Genomic DNA, 16,025 nt, shown 5'->3' with positions numbered 1-16,025 from the left:
GGGAAGAGATGGCACATGTCTCCCTCCTGTTCCCTTGCAATGTGTCGGCAGTGGGAGACATGGCAGCACGCCCCCTCCCCTCCCTGGCACAAGCGCAAGAGGCCTGTCTGCCAGCCTTGGCCACGAGGCCCAGCCCGGGAGGCCGCCATCGAAGAGGGAAGACCAAGCCTCAGCCCAGCCTGGCAGTCTCCGGGCTGGGCCTCGGCTCCCAAAGAGCCTCCGAGGAAGGAGCAGGGAGCAGCAGAGGCCCAGACCAAAGACAAGCCCCAGGGTAAGACACAGTCCTCCTCCTCTTCCTTATCCCTATTTCGTGGTTTTCCACTTATCGCAGGTGGTCCTATAACGTAACCCCCATGAGGGCACACTGTATCTGAATAAATGGTAAAAAGCAGTATGAGCATGGTTTTAAAGCTCTGATTGTGAAAAAGTCGGTATTATGACATACGATCAATGTGTACATACTTTTTGTTAAACCACAAGTATTATTATTATTATTATTATTATTATTATTGTAACATAAGTAAATTTAGAAGTAAAATCCTATGTTTACTTATTCTTCTATATAGTGTCTCTTCTTGCAGTCAAAACAGAGCCTATGAATACCAGTGAATCATCAACAACAACAAGTGGAGATGGATCTCTGGACACATTTACTGGATCAGGTAAAGACATAATATACTCATGGTTCTGTCAAATCCCAATTGACAGGGTTTAAACCATTGGTTCCCAACCTTTTTTGACCAGGGACCACTTTGACCAGGGACCACTCTCTAACATTAGTACCAAAAGGGTTACGAATCTGTTTTTGGTCAACTTTAGATTCGGTTTGGTTATTTGGGGTGCTGATTCAGAAAATTGCATTGGATAAGACCACATCAGCTCTAGTTGTGTGTCATCAGCTCACCCAGAGAAAATCATATTTAATAATCTAGAGCTGATGTGGTAGTAGTGATCTTTTGTGGATAGTCAGACTCCCTCCTTCCAACATCCCTGTTGCCTCAGCACTATAAGTGGCTTTTGCAAGATCAGTCGCTTTCATTGCTGAATAGTTTCGAGGCAAGGGTGTAGTAATGGTGAGGCCGTGGACCATATTTTCATTCTTGTGGTCCATGGACCACAGCTTGGGAACCATTGGTTCAAACAGTATTTATTTCTATTATAAATAGTATAAACACTACTACCAGTGATAAGAAAAAGTTTGTAAATAAGAAAGATCAAGAAAATCCCATCATTTTACAATGACTCTCATGAATCAAAAGCATTCCTTTTCTAACTACCCCATAGGATTTATAGAGAACCCATTTAAATTTATAGAGAACCCATTTAAATTAAATAGGGGTGAAGGATTGAGTTTTAGAGGCCCGACCCTATATATGATGGCGCTCTAATTATTATTCACCAATCTAAACAGGGTTACAAAACCAGTTCTGAGCATTATGGGGCTCTATCAGGCCTGTAGCCAGGATTTCGATTCGGGGGGGGGGGGAGGCTGAGTTTGGTTCGGGGGGGGCTGAGTCTGAGTGAAAGTGGGTCTACCCTAGCCAACCTTTTGTATCGTTACCCCAATACCCCCATGCATATGGAATATATTGAGTATGGTGATCAGTTCATGATATGAATAAACATAACAGTTTAAATAATGCACCAGTAAAGCCTTTTCGCGAACCGCCATGAGAATTTCGGGGGGGGGGGGGCTGAAGCCCCTCGAGCCCCCCCCCCCCCCCCGGCTACATGCCTGGGCTCTATCAATCTACTGTCATAAAAATAGTCTAAAAATTGAGAAGGTTCCAGACTAAATTCAGTCTACACAGGTGCAGTTGTCCTATGAACAAACTGGCATTCAAGAAGTTTCAAAGGACCTCAGAGGAATATCCAAAGAGCTGCATGTCACTATCATAAAAAATCTTGACTCATGCATTTAAAAAGCCCAAACAAGCATGATATTCGTGGGAAGATGCCAGGAGGAAACCAGCCAGAAAGGGAGTTTTAGTATCAGTGAGAAATATTACATTTGGCAGTAAAATAAAGCAAAATACTGAATTCAAAAAAGAGAACTTCATGCCAATAATCAGGCATTGTAATGGAAGCATGATTTGGCCTGCTTTGTGCCTTTGCAGCTGGAGAGATTGCAGCCATGGATTTTGAAGTGCATCAGATGAGAGTGTCAAGTTATCCATCAGGGAGCTGGATATTAATTGCAAGTGCATCATGCAATTTGACAGCATTCCTAACCATACAAGTAGATATACCAAAGAGTGGGCATAGAGCAAGAAATTCAATGAGGATATAACATGAGCATCTGCTTGTCCGGTTTTAATAGATTCATTTCAATTGGTGAAACCCGAGGATGTGGACAAGATACTTGGAGGGATGAGGGCCACCACATGCATCCTAGACCCCTGCCCATCCTGGCTTCTAAAGGAGGCCAGAGGGGGATTGGCCGAGTGGGTAAAGGTGGTGGTTAATGCCTCCCTTCGGGAAGGCATTTTTCCAGCGAGCTTAAAACAAGCTATAATAAAACTGCTGTTGAAGAACCATCACTGGACCCCACTCAATTCGTCAACTATTGGCCTGTTTCCAATCTACCCTTTTTGGGCAAAGTCCTGGAACGTGTGGTGGCCTCACAACTTCAGGTATTCTTGGAAGACACGGATTATCTGTATACGGCACAGTCTGGCTTTAGACCCGGTCATGGAACCAAGACAGCCTTGGTTGCTTTAGTTGATGATCTACGCCGGGAGTTAGACAGGGGGAGTATGTCCCTGCTAGTTCTGCTGGACCTCTCAGCGGCCTTCAATACCGTCGACCACGGTATCCTTCTGGGATGCCTCCGGGAATGGGCCTTGGAGGAACTGTTCTGCAGTGGCTCCGGTCCTTCCTAGAAGGTCGATCTCAGAAGGTGTTACTGGGAGACACCTGTTCAACCCCACAACCATTGTCTTGTGGAGTTCCTCAGGGCTCAATACTGTCTCCCATGTTGTTTAACATCTACATGAAGCCGCTGGGAGAGATCATCCGGAGTTTCGGGGTACGATGTCATCTGTACGCAGATGATGTCCAACTCTGTCACTCCTTTCCACCTACTACTAAGGAGGCTGTTCAGGTCCTGAACCGGTGCTTGGCCGCTGTGACGGTCTGGATGAGGGCGAACAAATTGAAATTGAATCCAGACAAGACAGAGGTACTCCTGGTCAGTCGCAAGGCCGAACAGGGTATAGGGTTACACCCTGTGTTGGACGGGGTCACACTCCCCCTGAAGACACAGGTTTGCAGCTTGGGTGTGATCTTGGATTCGTCACTGAACCTGGAACCCCAGGTTTCAGAGGTGACCAGGGGAGCATTCGCACAGTTAAAACTAGTGCGCCAGCTGTGCAAGGACCTTGGGAAGCCTGACTTGGCCACGGTAGTCCATGCTCTAGTCACATCCCGTATAGACTACTTCAATGCTCTCTACGTGGGGTTGCCTTTGAAGACTGTCCAGAAGCTTCAACTGGTCCAACGGATAGCAGCCAGATTGCTAACTGGAGCGGGTCTCAGGGCGCATACAACTCCCTTGTTGTGCCAGCTCCACTGGCTGCCAGTTCACTACCGGGCACAATTCCAAGTGCTGGCTTTAGCCTATAAAGCCCTAAATGGTTCTGGCCCAACTTACCTTTCCAAACGAATCTCCCCTTATGAACCTTCAAGGACTTTAAGATCATCTGGAGAGGCCCTGCTCTCGGTCCCGCCATCATCACAAGTACGATTGGCAGGAACGAGAGACAGGGCCTTCTCAGTGGTGGCCTCTCAGCTATGGAACACCCTTCCTAGGGAGATTAGATCAGCTTTCTCGCTCCTATCGTTCTGGAAGAATCTTAGGACATGGCTATTTGAGCGGGCATTTGAAAATACAGAGTAATTGATATAATAATGGAATAACTATATGGCGGAACTGGACATTGTTTTAATGATTATCGATTGAAGTATTTGTCATTATAATGTTTGATTTTATTGTTGCTGATGTTTTTTATATTGTATATTGTAATTGTGTCCTTGGTGGCATTGAATTCTTGCCTTGTAAACCACCTCGAGTCACCGGAAGGCTGAGAGGGGCGGTATATAACTGTACTAAATAAATAAATAAATAAAATGTTTTAAGATGACCTTGTAAAAATCTGGACCTATATCCAATCAACATGATGTGTCAGGAAACCGTGCAAACTGTTCATGCCAAGAGCCCTTTAAAAATCATTAAGTTGAAACAATTTTATAGGTAGTATGGACAAAACCCATGTGAAAAAATGGCATTTAAAGAAATATACTAGAAGTCATTGCTGATCAAAAGGGTTCCACTAGATACTGAATTAGTTCATATACTAATATTATTTATAGAATGCATTGTGAATAAATAAATGTTGAAAACATATAATATTTGTGTGCCATTATATATATATATATATATATATATATATATATATATATATGAGACAGTGGTTCCCAGCATGTAGGACGCAGTCCAAAAGTGGGCCGCGAGAATGAAAATTCGGTCTGCAAATCCCCTTCCTCCTTATTTATTTATTTCATTTTATTTATTTTATTTCTGCTCCTTTCTGCAGAGCTGACTAGCCCTGCCCCTTTTGGTACTAATGTTGAAGAGTTGTCCCTGGTCAAAGTGGGCCCTGGTCAATTGGCCCTGGTCAAAATAAAGTTGGGAAACACTAATACAGGATGAAGAGGTTAAATGAATATATAATAACATTTAGAAATATGTGACCTTCCTAAAATGTTCACATACTTTTCTTGCTTCTGTAAGAATGCATAACCAATGCAAGTGCTTTCTGTAGTCAAGAAGCTATTGAGCAATATTACATAGTCAAAGGAACCACAGTTAAAAGGGTAAGGCGGAAGTATCAGAAATATGATACCATGTCATATTATGACTAGATCATACTGATGGTAAAGACTGGAAAATAAATTGAGGCAAACATTTATTGAGTTTTGATTGATGAGTTTTAGTTTGTTCAACATTATAATGTGAACAAATTGTTTCAGAAAATGAGGCCAACCACTTTATACTGTTAGACCTATGTCCATCCTGTCTGATTACAGTTGGCAGGAAGGCTGGAGAATTGGGTGTTGGAGGTTGCAAATGCTTCCTTGAGAGAGGGCTGCATTCCAATCCCTTTAAAAGAAGCAACTGTAAGACAGTGAAGAGACCATCATTGGACTCCTACCACCTGAGATAATTATTGGCCATGTATTCTTCCTTTTTAAAGTTAAAGTTTTAAAGTTAAGGTGAGTGTTAGAAGCACAACTCTAGGATTTCTTGTATGAAGGTGATTACAGGGATCCATTCCAATCTGGATTCAGGCCTGGTTTTTAAACAGAAACAACTTGGGTCAATTGCTTCTGCTGGGAACAGGACAAAGCATCCTTGTTGGTTTTCTTAGATTTCTCATTTACTACCATTACTCATATTCTTCTGGGCAGTTTGGTGGACTTGTGGTATTGTTCTGCAGCAATTCTGACCCTCCTTTGCTAAATATTCCCAAGATACCCTTCTGGTGGAATGTCGTTCAGTCTCTTGACCATTGTCCTGTGTACTACCACTCAGTACTCTTTGCTATTCTGTTTAACATTTAAAGGAAGCCGTTGGTGGAGCTCTTCCAAAGTCTGCAGGTTGGCAGTCATCAATAAGCTTTCTTTCAACAGATGACAAGAAATCTGTGTGTATTTTGCATTGTTTTCAGGGTGGAAATAAGGATCAGATGTAGATAAATAAATTAAAGTTCAATCCAGGTAAGATGGGAGTTCTGTTGTCAAGTGTGGCTGAGATTACAACTTTAGATATTGTACTCCCTTTGAAAGATAAAGTTTGTACTTTGGCTTTAGACTCATTTTTTTTTCTGGGAAGAGAGGCATAAATATTAATACTCATTCAAAAATTGTGAGCTCTTTAATTTTGTATTTACAAAACACACAACTAGTGAAATCTTGGTACTTCTGCTTGCAAAATCATTCCTTTCACGTGTCTCATATTGCTTAAATTCTGAATATGATATATTAGACTTGTGTCTGCTACCTTTCATCATTTATATCAAATTGTTTCTGAGATTCTCCTGCCTCTTTAGGTCTCTGCTTTTCACAACTGCAAACAGATCTCCTGTAGTTAAGTACATTTCAGTATTGAAAGAATACATTTTATAATTCCTGCCTTTGCTTATCCTGTTAAACCTTTTTGGTCATTCTGTTAATTGGTTTTATCTGAGACTTTTCTTATTGGGGATAACATTTCATCTGGTTTGTTTGCCAATTCACAATTAATTGCTTATCCAGAAGCTGTTAAATATTTGGTCATAGTGGTTCCTCCGGCTATTATTCAGTTGGTTAAACTGTACTTGTTGTAAATAAATCTTTATTAGAATAATTAGCATAATTCAAATTAAGTATTCATGGTAGAGTTAATATACTTAAGGTGAATGTTTTATCATGTGTGTCATATGTTCTCCAAAATAGGTTTACTAAATACTTGGTGCACTATCTCACAAGAATATTGGGCTGTATTAAGTTTTGCATGTCCTGTTCTGCAGAACTGATGAAATGTAAAGCCATGTTATATATTAGACAATAACAGACAATAATTAGAATGTTTTCTGTACTGCATTGATTTTGATCTGAGGAAAATTGTACCTTGATTCAACATACTTCAAATTATTTCTACGTACAGTTTTGTCTGCAAATATTCCATTAAATATGTTCTTCTGTGTCCTTTGTATTTTACAGTTATAACAAGTAGTGGCTACAGTCCAAGATCATCACATCAGTACTCAACACAGCTGTATCCCTCCAAGTTAGTGAGCATGCATCTTTTTGTGTTTTATTACATATTATTTATCTCAGATGAACAGTGATTTCCATGCAACAATTGATTCAGTGGGTTTTCTCTAGTTTGGACTAGCAATTCATTTCAGAGTGAAATTAAGATCATTCGGAGTTACAGGAAAGTTCCATTTCGATCACTGTATTAGTGTTCAGCCTACTTAATGTAATTTGACTTATTTAACCAATAGATTCCAAAATCTGTGTAAAATGTATTTTTTAAGAGAAATAGAACAGAGTAAGCTTAAGTAGCTCATATTAATACAAATTACCTGTATATTTCAGTAATGCCTTATATTATCCCATTCAGTGTTGATCTCCCGTTTTGGGCAAAGTTTTTACTATAGGCCACTTGCACATAATATATGATAGACTGATAAGTCAGTCGAACAGCAAAAGAGTCATGGTGGATCACACCAATCTAGGCCAGTATTTGGTTCCCATAGTTGACAGCAAGAAGCCTCCAAGCAGGAGAAACATACTGCCTCTGATACTGAGGTAATATGTAGATATCATAACCAGCAGTCCCAGTTAGATTTATCTTCCATGATTGTCTAATCCCCTATTAAAACTGACCAATGAGTACCTATCTTTTATTCCAAATTTAAGTAGTCATCTACACAATTATTCCCTTTATCAACCCTTAATTTCTCACCATGTCAGATTCAATCGATGACAACAGATGTTAGTATGCAAATTAGAAACATCCATTCCTATTTGGCACAGTGTATATAATTGTATATCCTGTTCTCGTTTTTCACAATATTTTATGATCTTTATTTCAATCTAAAAAGACCCAAACACTGTTAACTTTCCTCATAGGAAATTGTGCCAGCCTCTTTATCATTTCACCCTTTTCTGCACCTTTTTCTAGTAGTAATACAATATTGTCTTTAGAATCATTCATAGAGTTCCAAAGATGGTTACAATGAGGATTCTTATGAAAACATCACTATATTGACAGCTATATTTATTTGTGAATCCTTACAATTTAATCTGATTTGTTTTAATACTAATGATGTTTAATGCTGTTTTAATATTTGTATATTTTAATGATGTTTTGATGTTGAGCTGATTTAAGTCTCCTGTGGGAGAGATAAAGCAGGGTGTTATTATTATTATTATTATTAATTCATAATATGGAAAATAGTCCATTAGGGGATTCCAGTTTGAGGGTCTTCCCCTTCTATGGTGTGCTTTTTATTGCCATTTTACTGTTACTATACATTCTAGTGCTTAAGAATTCTAGAAATTATGCTGTATACTGTCAAAACCAAATATTGGAAAATTTTAGTGGGATCTACCATGGCAAGAAAAAATTTCCTTACTTCAAAATACCAAAATTTCGATGATCAAGGTTTTTTTTGCCATTATTTATCTCTATTCTACAATAAATGCTTCATCTATTTATTTTTTCTGTTTCCGGCTACTATAAAGACAGAAGGTTCAGGGCTAAAATGTGTGATCATTGTCATGTACTTCTGTAATTAATTCTAGGGGTGGGGGAGGTTACTGACTTCTTTGTTTGAATTGGATTTCCATCCATTTTTGTGTTACAAGTGACAGTATTTTCCTCCTTTCTGTCTAGGCCCTATCCACATATTCTGTCTACTCCAGCAGCTCAAACAATGTCTGGCTATGCTGGTCAGACCCAATATTCAGGAATGCAGCAGCCCGCAGTATATACAGCGTATTCACAGACTGGGCAACCTTACAGTTTACCTACTTATGGTATTTCCAGTTGTTTTTTATTATGTTGCAATAATTATATATTTGGCATAGCAGACTCCTGTGAGTTTTCCTTTCAATTGTAAAAAGAAGTTGAAAATTAATTTCTTACACAGATTTGGGTGTAATGTTGCCAGGCATCAAGACGGAAAGCGGACTTTCACAAACACAATCACCCTTGCAGACTGGGTGCCTTAGTTATAGCCCAGGATTCTCCACACCACAGCCAGGCCAAACACCATACTCATACCAAATGCCAGGTCAGTTATCAATTTTCCTAGATGTGTTTTTACTTTTTTAGTCTCTATTTCTTTATTTGTTTGGATACGTTATAGTCCGATAGGTTCTTTCACTACACGTATCATAGGTTTTTGTTTCTTCATTATATTATGACATTTGATCTAGATAATTTTGCTCTATTGAGTATTTGGTATTTCATATATACTTCAAGTTTTGTGACAACTTTTTAAATTTAGAGCAGGACTAGGCAACTTTGGTTGGGTATTGGCAACAATATCACCCTGAGACCCACCCTGAGTCACACAATGCCGTGCCATTCAAATTCAGTGGTAAACTGAAGGAAACCAGGAAGGTCTCCATTAATGGGATTTTCCTGACATGCTGCTGACATTTGATAGCAAACAACAAAAGTAACCATATGTTGTGTATATTGATGGCTTTAGAGCCGTGGTTCTCAATCTGTGGGTCCCCTCCTGTCTATTACCTTAACGTGTTTAACATCAAAGTGGAAGGAAGTTTTATGAGGATGTGACATTATAAATGTAGAATTCCTTGTGAGGAATTAGATAAAATAAATTATACATTTAGAAGAATTAATAAAATTGTCATTTCCAAAATGTTTTCCCTTCTTGCTTATTTTCATGAAGAGGAGAGATATGAAATGGCCGTATTGGTTTTCTAATAGTTACCTTGCACTTTTATAATGCCTAACAAATGAAAATGGTACAGATAGGTTTTCTCTCATCTCTCTTCCATTTTAGTTTAATAATAAGATTGATAATTTCCAGCTCATCTATTAAGCTTTCAATTTAAAAGATTTCAAATAAGGGAGACTGGGAAACCAGTGACTTGTTGAAACTGACAATTCTAAGGAAGTGTACTCATGATTAGATGGACTAGTGGAACTTTAGTCATAGGAAATTTGCATTAAAATTTGTATCTCTCTATTTGCATATAGCTTCTAATTTCCTAAAAGCAACAGTAGTCACCATATTATACCTGAAACTAGGTTCCCAGCATGGAAAGGACCAGATATCAGTGCAGGCATGATAAGCATGAGCAGGCTCATTAATTCATAGAATGAGGTTCAAACATATCCTCACATTGAACTGATGAATTAGTACTTTGGTGAAGCTGAATTGCTGAATGTGAATGTAATGGTGGTAGAAGGGAATTGACCTGTTAGCAGCTTATTACATTTTAAGCAGACAATGCTATTGCTCTTTATACATAGTTATGAATTACAGATGTTTTAAATAGAAGATTGGGCTGACATATCTGCAGGTTTAATGTACATGTTCTTTATATTTTAATATTAAACCTTACCTTTTTGCTGCTAATTTGCTTGCATCGTTTGCTAATTTGCTTAGTTCTTATAGGGAATTATTCTTTTAACTCTAGGTTCTAGTTTTACACCATCATCCTCTATTTATGCAAACAATTCAGTCTCAAATTCTACAAACTTCAGTAGTTCACAACAGGTATGATAATTAATTTTTTCTATAGAGCTCAAGCAAATTATTAAGTAGTCTTTTTAGCATTTCTAAATATTCAGAATGGGAAGAAGTGTACATGAATTTTAAAAAAACCTAGTTTCTATCATTCCAGGAATATCCATCATATACAACTTTTGGCCAAAATCAATATCCACAGTATTATTCACCATCAACATATGGAGCTTATATGACCTCAAACAACACTACAGATGGTACCTCTTCATCCTCATCAACATACCAGCTTCAGGAATCTCTCCCTGGACTAACTAGTCAACCAGGTATAGACCTCTATCCAGGTGAAAAAATGTGTTGAGAAATTGTACTTGGCCTTGCAACTGCATTTTAATTGTTACGGCTGTTTAACAATAATGAATTGTAGAATTAAAAAAACAGTAGAGGAAATACATACACATAGATGTAAGATTGGAACAAAAGAGAAAGGCCAATATTTTGGAGCTGTTAAATCGGACAGCCAAGGTATATGTTTAAACCTGCTAAAAAATTCAATAGCATGCTTACTTTCTTGATTGTGCTGTGCTGATTTTTCGCTTATAGTATTTCCATATCTGACAGCTGTTTGCTCCTGATAGTGCTGTTTGCTGTAAGCAGTATGTTAGAGATTTTTAAAGTCTTCAGTAAGGAGCCGTTTTTAGTAGAAAACCACTACAGAACCCTGATTTGGATTGATAAGTACAATCTAGGGCAAGGTATACAGCTGTTTCTTTCTTAGTTCACTTGTTTCAACTGGACTGGACAGTTTAAACACACTTATTCAAAAACATGACTACCATTCTACACTGTCCATATAGTTCAGTTTCAAGCCAACCCGAGGCTGCGGTGGCCACAAAATGCACACTACCGATGTGTGCTGCATCTAAGAATGAACAAGTTTCAGGAAAGTCTGAGTTCAGCCAAATGCAGCAAATCTCAGTGTATTCCAGATCCAAGACAACTTCGGCTTCTCAAAGAATCCCATACAGGGACTGTCAATAATGCCCCAAGGGCATAGCTAGGCAAGATGGGGCTAAGCGACTCCCTGGGAGAGGTAATTGATAAGTCATAGGCAATACTAACTAAGTGTACACATATGGATGTGGTATTTGTATAAAATTTAACCCATTTTACTCCATGTATATGAAATACATATGTGTAAGTTATATAACTAGAATATTTATGTTGTTATACATTGAAACACTTTTATTATTATTTATTATAAATATGTTATAATAACAAAATGCATTCTTGCATATTTTTCTTCCAGAATTTAATATTCTACTATAAAATACTAGAAACAAATAATCTGGTAGAAAAGAGTTCAATGTATTCTGCACTACATGATAAAAAGTGCTGTAAAATTTCATGGCTGCACATTCAAAACACTGCACTCATTTAAGATGAGTATATTTTTAAAGTGTTAACTGAAGGATAGAGGCATGTAGTATATTTTCAGAGTGAATGTAACACTGTGTACTGTTGGATGGTACTTCTGTTACAAGATGTAAGTGGACAAACTTGAATTTCAGGTACAAGGGCTGTTTGTTACACATGTGTTTTGAAAGGTTTATAAAATTTAGAATAGCAAATTATTATATATTATAATACTTTATTTTATAAGGCAACTTATTTAGCATACAAATATATGATACCTCTGTAAATATAGTCAATATGATCTTAGAGTGGAGTTCCTGATCCCATGAGTAACTTATGTGGAAACAAAACAGTATATCAAAAATTATCCAACTTTTCAGATATATGTTGTCATTGTTCCAGATGCAATATCAACATTTTTCCAAAACTGTACAGCTTGGAAGTAAAAATTGGATGCTTACTGTCATTCACTATGCGCAGAAAACCACTATGTACTTGGGACACATGTGCAAAATGCAAAACTAAATTTTGAATTATATTGCTTATACAAAAACAGAATGAAAGTTTACATTGTGGCAATCTGAATTCATAGAGAAAATCATTAAAAACCATAGAGAGACATAGAGAAAGAATAAGTGCGACTAGAAAGAATCAGGTTGATAAACTAGCAATGATGAGGAAAGTTTATATCAGATCATTCTTTGAAGAGAAGATTGGTTATTCTGGAATTTAAAAATTCTCATTCTTGTGCTCTATAGTTTGGAAAGCTGAAATACTGTCATATGCAATGGAATGCACTAAATAAACCCAGGATTTAAAGTTTCTAAAGCTTCGACATGCTCTGAACCACAAAACTATATCTCTGGATCTATGATGAGGCCACAGACTATCTTATAACCACCTTCTGGTATACCTTGTTTCTTTTGGAAAGTCAGGTGTGCATTAATATTACTAGATCTAACCTTGAAGGTTTGGCATTCCACCCAGATAAAGAGAAACTGTGGTTATATGTTGTATCGTCACATCTCTCCCTCTCCCTTCCTCCTCCTATTCATAGCTGATAATCAGAACTGGAAGACTGGATGAAAATTAGACACTAAATATGTACCACATTAAAAAAAAACTGTAGTTATTATATGGCTCTGAACACCTTTTACAATTCTCTAATGCAATCTTCCTTGAGGGCTAATTCTGTTCCTTTATATCTAACATACAATTTTAAAATCAAGATATAATATCCATTTTAAGTGTAAGGAAAAAATCAACATGAACTGTTGTTACTAGTAAAATCAAGCAATTAAACCAAGACTTGCTCAAAGAGCCGTTGGCTTCCGCTGACCAAAAATAGAATCATACCTTGCTTTTAAATAGGCGACAGCTGGCTCTTCTGATTTAGAGATTAGCTTAATGAAATAAACTTGGCTCTAAATATCCAGAACATACAAGATTCACTGATTAGATATAGTATTGACTAATGGTTAATGTAAACTATTGTATGCATATTTGATCCAAAAATGAAGCCTGGATCATGTGGTAACAATTACTATAGAGTGGGAACTGGAAACAAATTCTATTTGTTTTGTTTGTAGAATAAACAATTACAATAAATTAGATTTTAATAATTCATTGAATGTTATACGAACATTTTGGAAATTATATTCACAAAGTCAAAATGTTGATTATTTCTATATAGTTCTAAAGATGCCTTGAAATCCAATTTCTGTAGTTACTTCTCCTGCTGGTTGTACCCCAAAAGCCTTCTTAAACTGGGGTTTTGGTGATGATAGTGAATAGTGGTGGTTTCCTTTTCTTTAAAAGTCAAACAGATGAAATGGTGGGAGACATACTAAAATACTAAACTAGTGATTGAATTTTTTTTCACCTAGAATTCAAAGAATATGATTGTAGAAATTATTTTTGTATTTGAGAATCAATCTTGAAACAAACGAAGTGGCATTAGAATGACCACAATCTTTCCATTGGCTCCAGTGGTGGCTATCTTTCATAAATGATCTGATAAGTTCTTTTATATGGTGGGAACAGATCCATATGTTAAAGAATATGCAGAAATGTAGCCATTCCACTTCTCTTTTCTTTCAGTGAATTAGATTTTACAGTAGAAGCAACTCTTGGTCGTCTTGTTTTCTTAGATGTGACTCAGGAAAGAATGGGTTTTCATAAAGATACAGTGCTAAATATAGACTTGTGAGATGATTTTATACAAACTTCAATGCAAGCCTGACTTCTGCATAAGAGGTTTGAATCTATCTACATCTGATCCTAGCAGCTTTTTGTGCAAGCCAAACCATCTTCACTCATATCAGTATGCATTAAATTCATTTACCCCAGTGCCTTTTTAGCCCACATTCCATAAGCATGTCTTGGAATACATGTTTCAGCTGAGCACTTCTCCATTCGACTTCTATCTTTATGCACATACAGTGTACACAACTATTCTTAGTGTTCTGATGAAGAGATTTATTCAGAATCTCAGAGGGCAGGACGCAGTCTCTAGTCCAGGCATAGAATGAACTTCAGTCTCGAGCACTTTCTTACAAAGGCAAATTCAAGTGTGATATCTTCAATAGATAGTGATATTCCTTGTTCCAGGCTTCACATATGAGAGTATTGAAAAACTGGTATTTTCATCCAAAATATGAACCATCACTTCCGATCCCTAACAATCCCTCAGTGTGTCAAAATGTTGTTCTAATGGTGGTCAGGGTTGTCTCAACTACTACAACAGGTTTGGTAAGTCTCCTAGCAGTCCTTCCCATACATTAGGGGTTATGGGTACAATTTTTACACACACCCACACACATCTGTTTTAAGTCAGAGTAAGTATTTATTTAATTATTATTTTAAAATGAAATTCTACTAGACATACTTGTAGGAAGTTTGGGAGAGTGAGTTAGTTTGTCAAAAAATGATGAGTTTAAAGTATCTGAAAGTCTGCAGTGCATTAATGCTACCCCCCCCCCCCCAAATTGGCCAGTTATCCCACCAAATATGATGTGTTTTTTAAAGGCAGAGTCTGGCTTCTAGTATTGCAGTATGTTTTAAAGAACTATAAGTCAATTGCCATATCTCACATTGCTTATTTGAACAGTGACATAGAAAATTGATAGAGTCCGGTGTGTTATGCTGTTAAAAACTCTACAGAACTTTTAATGTTTACAGGAGAGTTTGACACTGTCCAGAGCCCCTCAACACCAATCAAGGATCTTGATGAAAGGACATGTAGGAGTTCTGGGACAAAATCAAGGGGTAGAGGGCGCAAAAATAACCCATCACCCCCTCCTGACAGTGACTTGGAGGTAGGTTATTTAGAAATGAAGCCACTCTCCATTGAAACTCACAGATGAAGAAATATTTTTGTGTGTCTTCTTTTCCAGAAGAAAATCAAGTGTTAGAATGTGATCCAAACTACTATTCATTTTCTTAAATTTCTGTTGAATTTGGGATAGGCAAAGTATGACTCTGTGGGGTCATATGTGTCCCCCAAAGGTTGTTGGGGGTGTTTTTTTTGTTTGTTAGTGGGGAGCAGTTCTTGACCCCCCCCCCCCCCCCGGCTTTCCTTTTTCTGCTCTGAATGGGGAGGGGGTGAATTACCTATGCTAAGATACTCAAGGAGAAACAATTCTGGATTGGATGAGAACAAATACATTTAAACTTAATCCAGATAATACAGAGGTATTTCTGGTCAGTTAAAGGGCAGATCAGGGTATTGGCATTCAGCCTGTGTTGGATGGGGTTTCACTTCCTCAAAATCCTAGGTTTGTAGCTTGGGTGTACTCTGGGATTCAACCCTGAACCTGGATCCTGTCTTCTGGGTCACTTATTCTTTGAGATATTGAATCTGGCCATGGTCATACCTGCCTTAGAACCTCATCACGCTGGATCCACTTTAAATCTGGTTGCTGCCCCCTGCAGAATTCTGGGGTTTGTAGTTTAGGGAGGAGCCTTTAAAAGCCTCACTAAACTACAAATCCCAGAACTTTGCAGGAGGCAGAAACCGGATTTAAAGTGGAGTAATTCTCTAGTGTGATTAGGTCTTTAGTGATATCCTGTTTAAACAGCTGTAAAGTGTTCTATATGGGGCTGCCTTTGAAGAAAGGTTGGAAATTTCAGATATTATAAAGAGCTGCAGTGAGAGTCTTGATTACAAGAATGATGCTACTCACCTGTTACAACACCTCCATTTACATATAGCTCAGGTTCAGGCTATCTGGCAGATTCTCTCTATATCTCTCTTTGAGCCTCCTAAGCCCTGAAACACCAGGAGAGTCCCTTCTTAGCCCAGCCATCATCACAAGCAGGATTGGTGTGGTCATG

General features: G+C 37.9%; 1 protein-coding gene across 13 annotated transcripts in view; it reads left to right on the top strand.

Annotated features, from left to right (window-relative positions):
• The window catches only part of EYA4 (EYA transcriptional coactivator and phosphatase 4), a 127,972-nt gene that overhangs the window by 86,316 nt on the left and 25,631 nt on the right, over positions 1–16,025 (top strand). For 5 of the 13 annotated variants that reach the window (XM_060753391.2, XM_060753390.2, XM_060753396.2 and 2 more), the window contains 7 exons: positions 567–662; positions 6,763–6,829; positions 8,447–8,589; positions 8,703–8,846; positions 10,228–10,307; positions 10,435–10,618; positions 14,871–15,007. In XM_060753391.2, coding sequence (XP_060609374.2) covers positions 567–662; positions 6,763–6,829; positions 8,447–8,589; positions 8,703–8,846; positions 10,228–10,307; positions 10,435–10,618; positions 14,871–15,007 — 851 coding nt within the window. The remainder of the gene's footprint in view (positions 1–566; positions 663–6,762; positions 6,830–8,446; positions 8,590–8,702; positions 8,847–10,227; positions 10,308–10,434; positions 10,619–14,870; positions 15,008–16,025) is intronic. The other 8 variants (XM_060753401.2, XM_060753403.2, XM_060753393.2 and 5 more) reach the window with 2 other exon arrangements.

This window comes from Anolis sagrei, chromosome 1 (genome assembly GCF_037176765.1).
Source record: "Anolis sagrei isolate rAnoSag1 chromosome 1, rAnoSag1.mat, whole genome shotgun sequence".
Taxonomy (NCBI): domain Eukaryota; kingdom Metazoa; phylum Chordata; class Lepidosauria; order Squamata; family Dactyloidae; genus Anolis; species Anolis sagrei.
The sequence above is the reverse complement of the archived record's forward strand: the minus strand, read 5'-3'. Positions and strand labels throughout refer to the sequence as shown.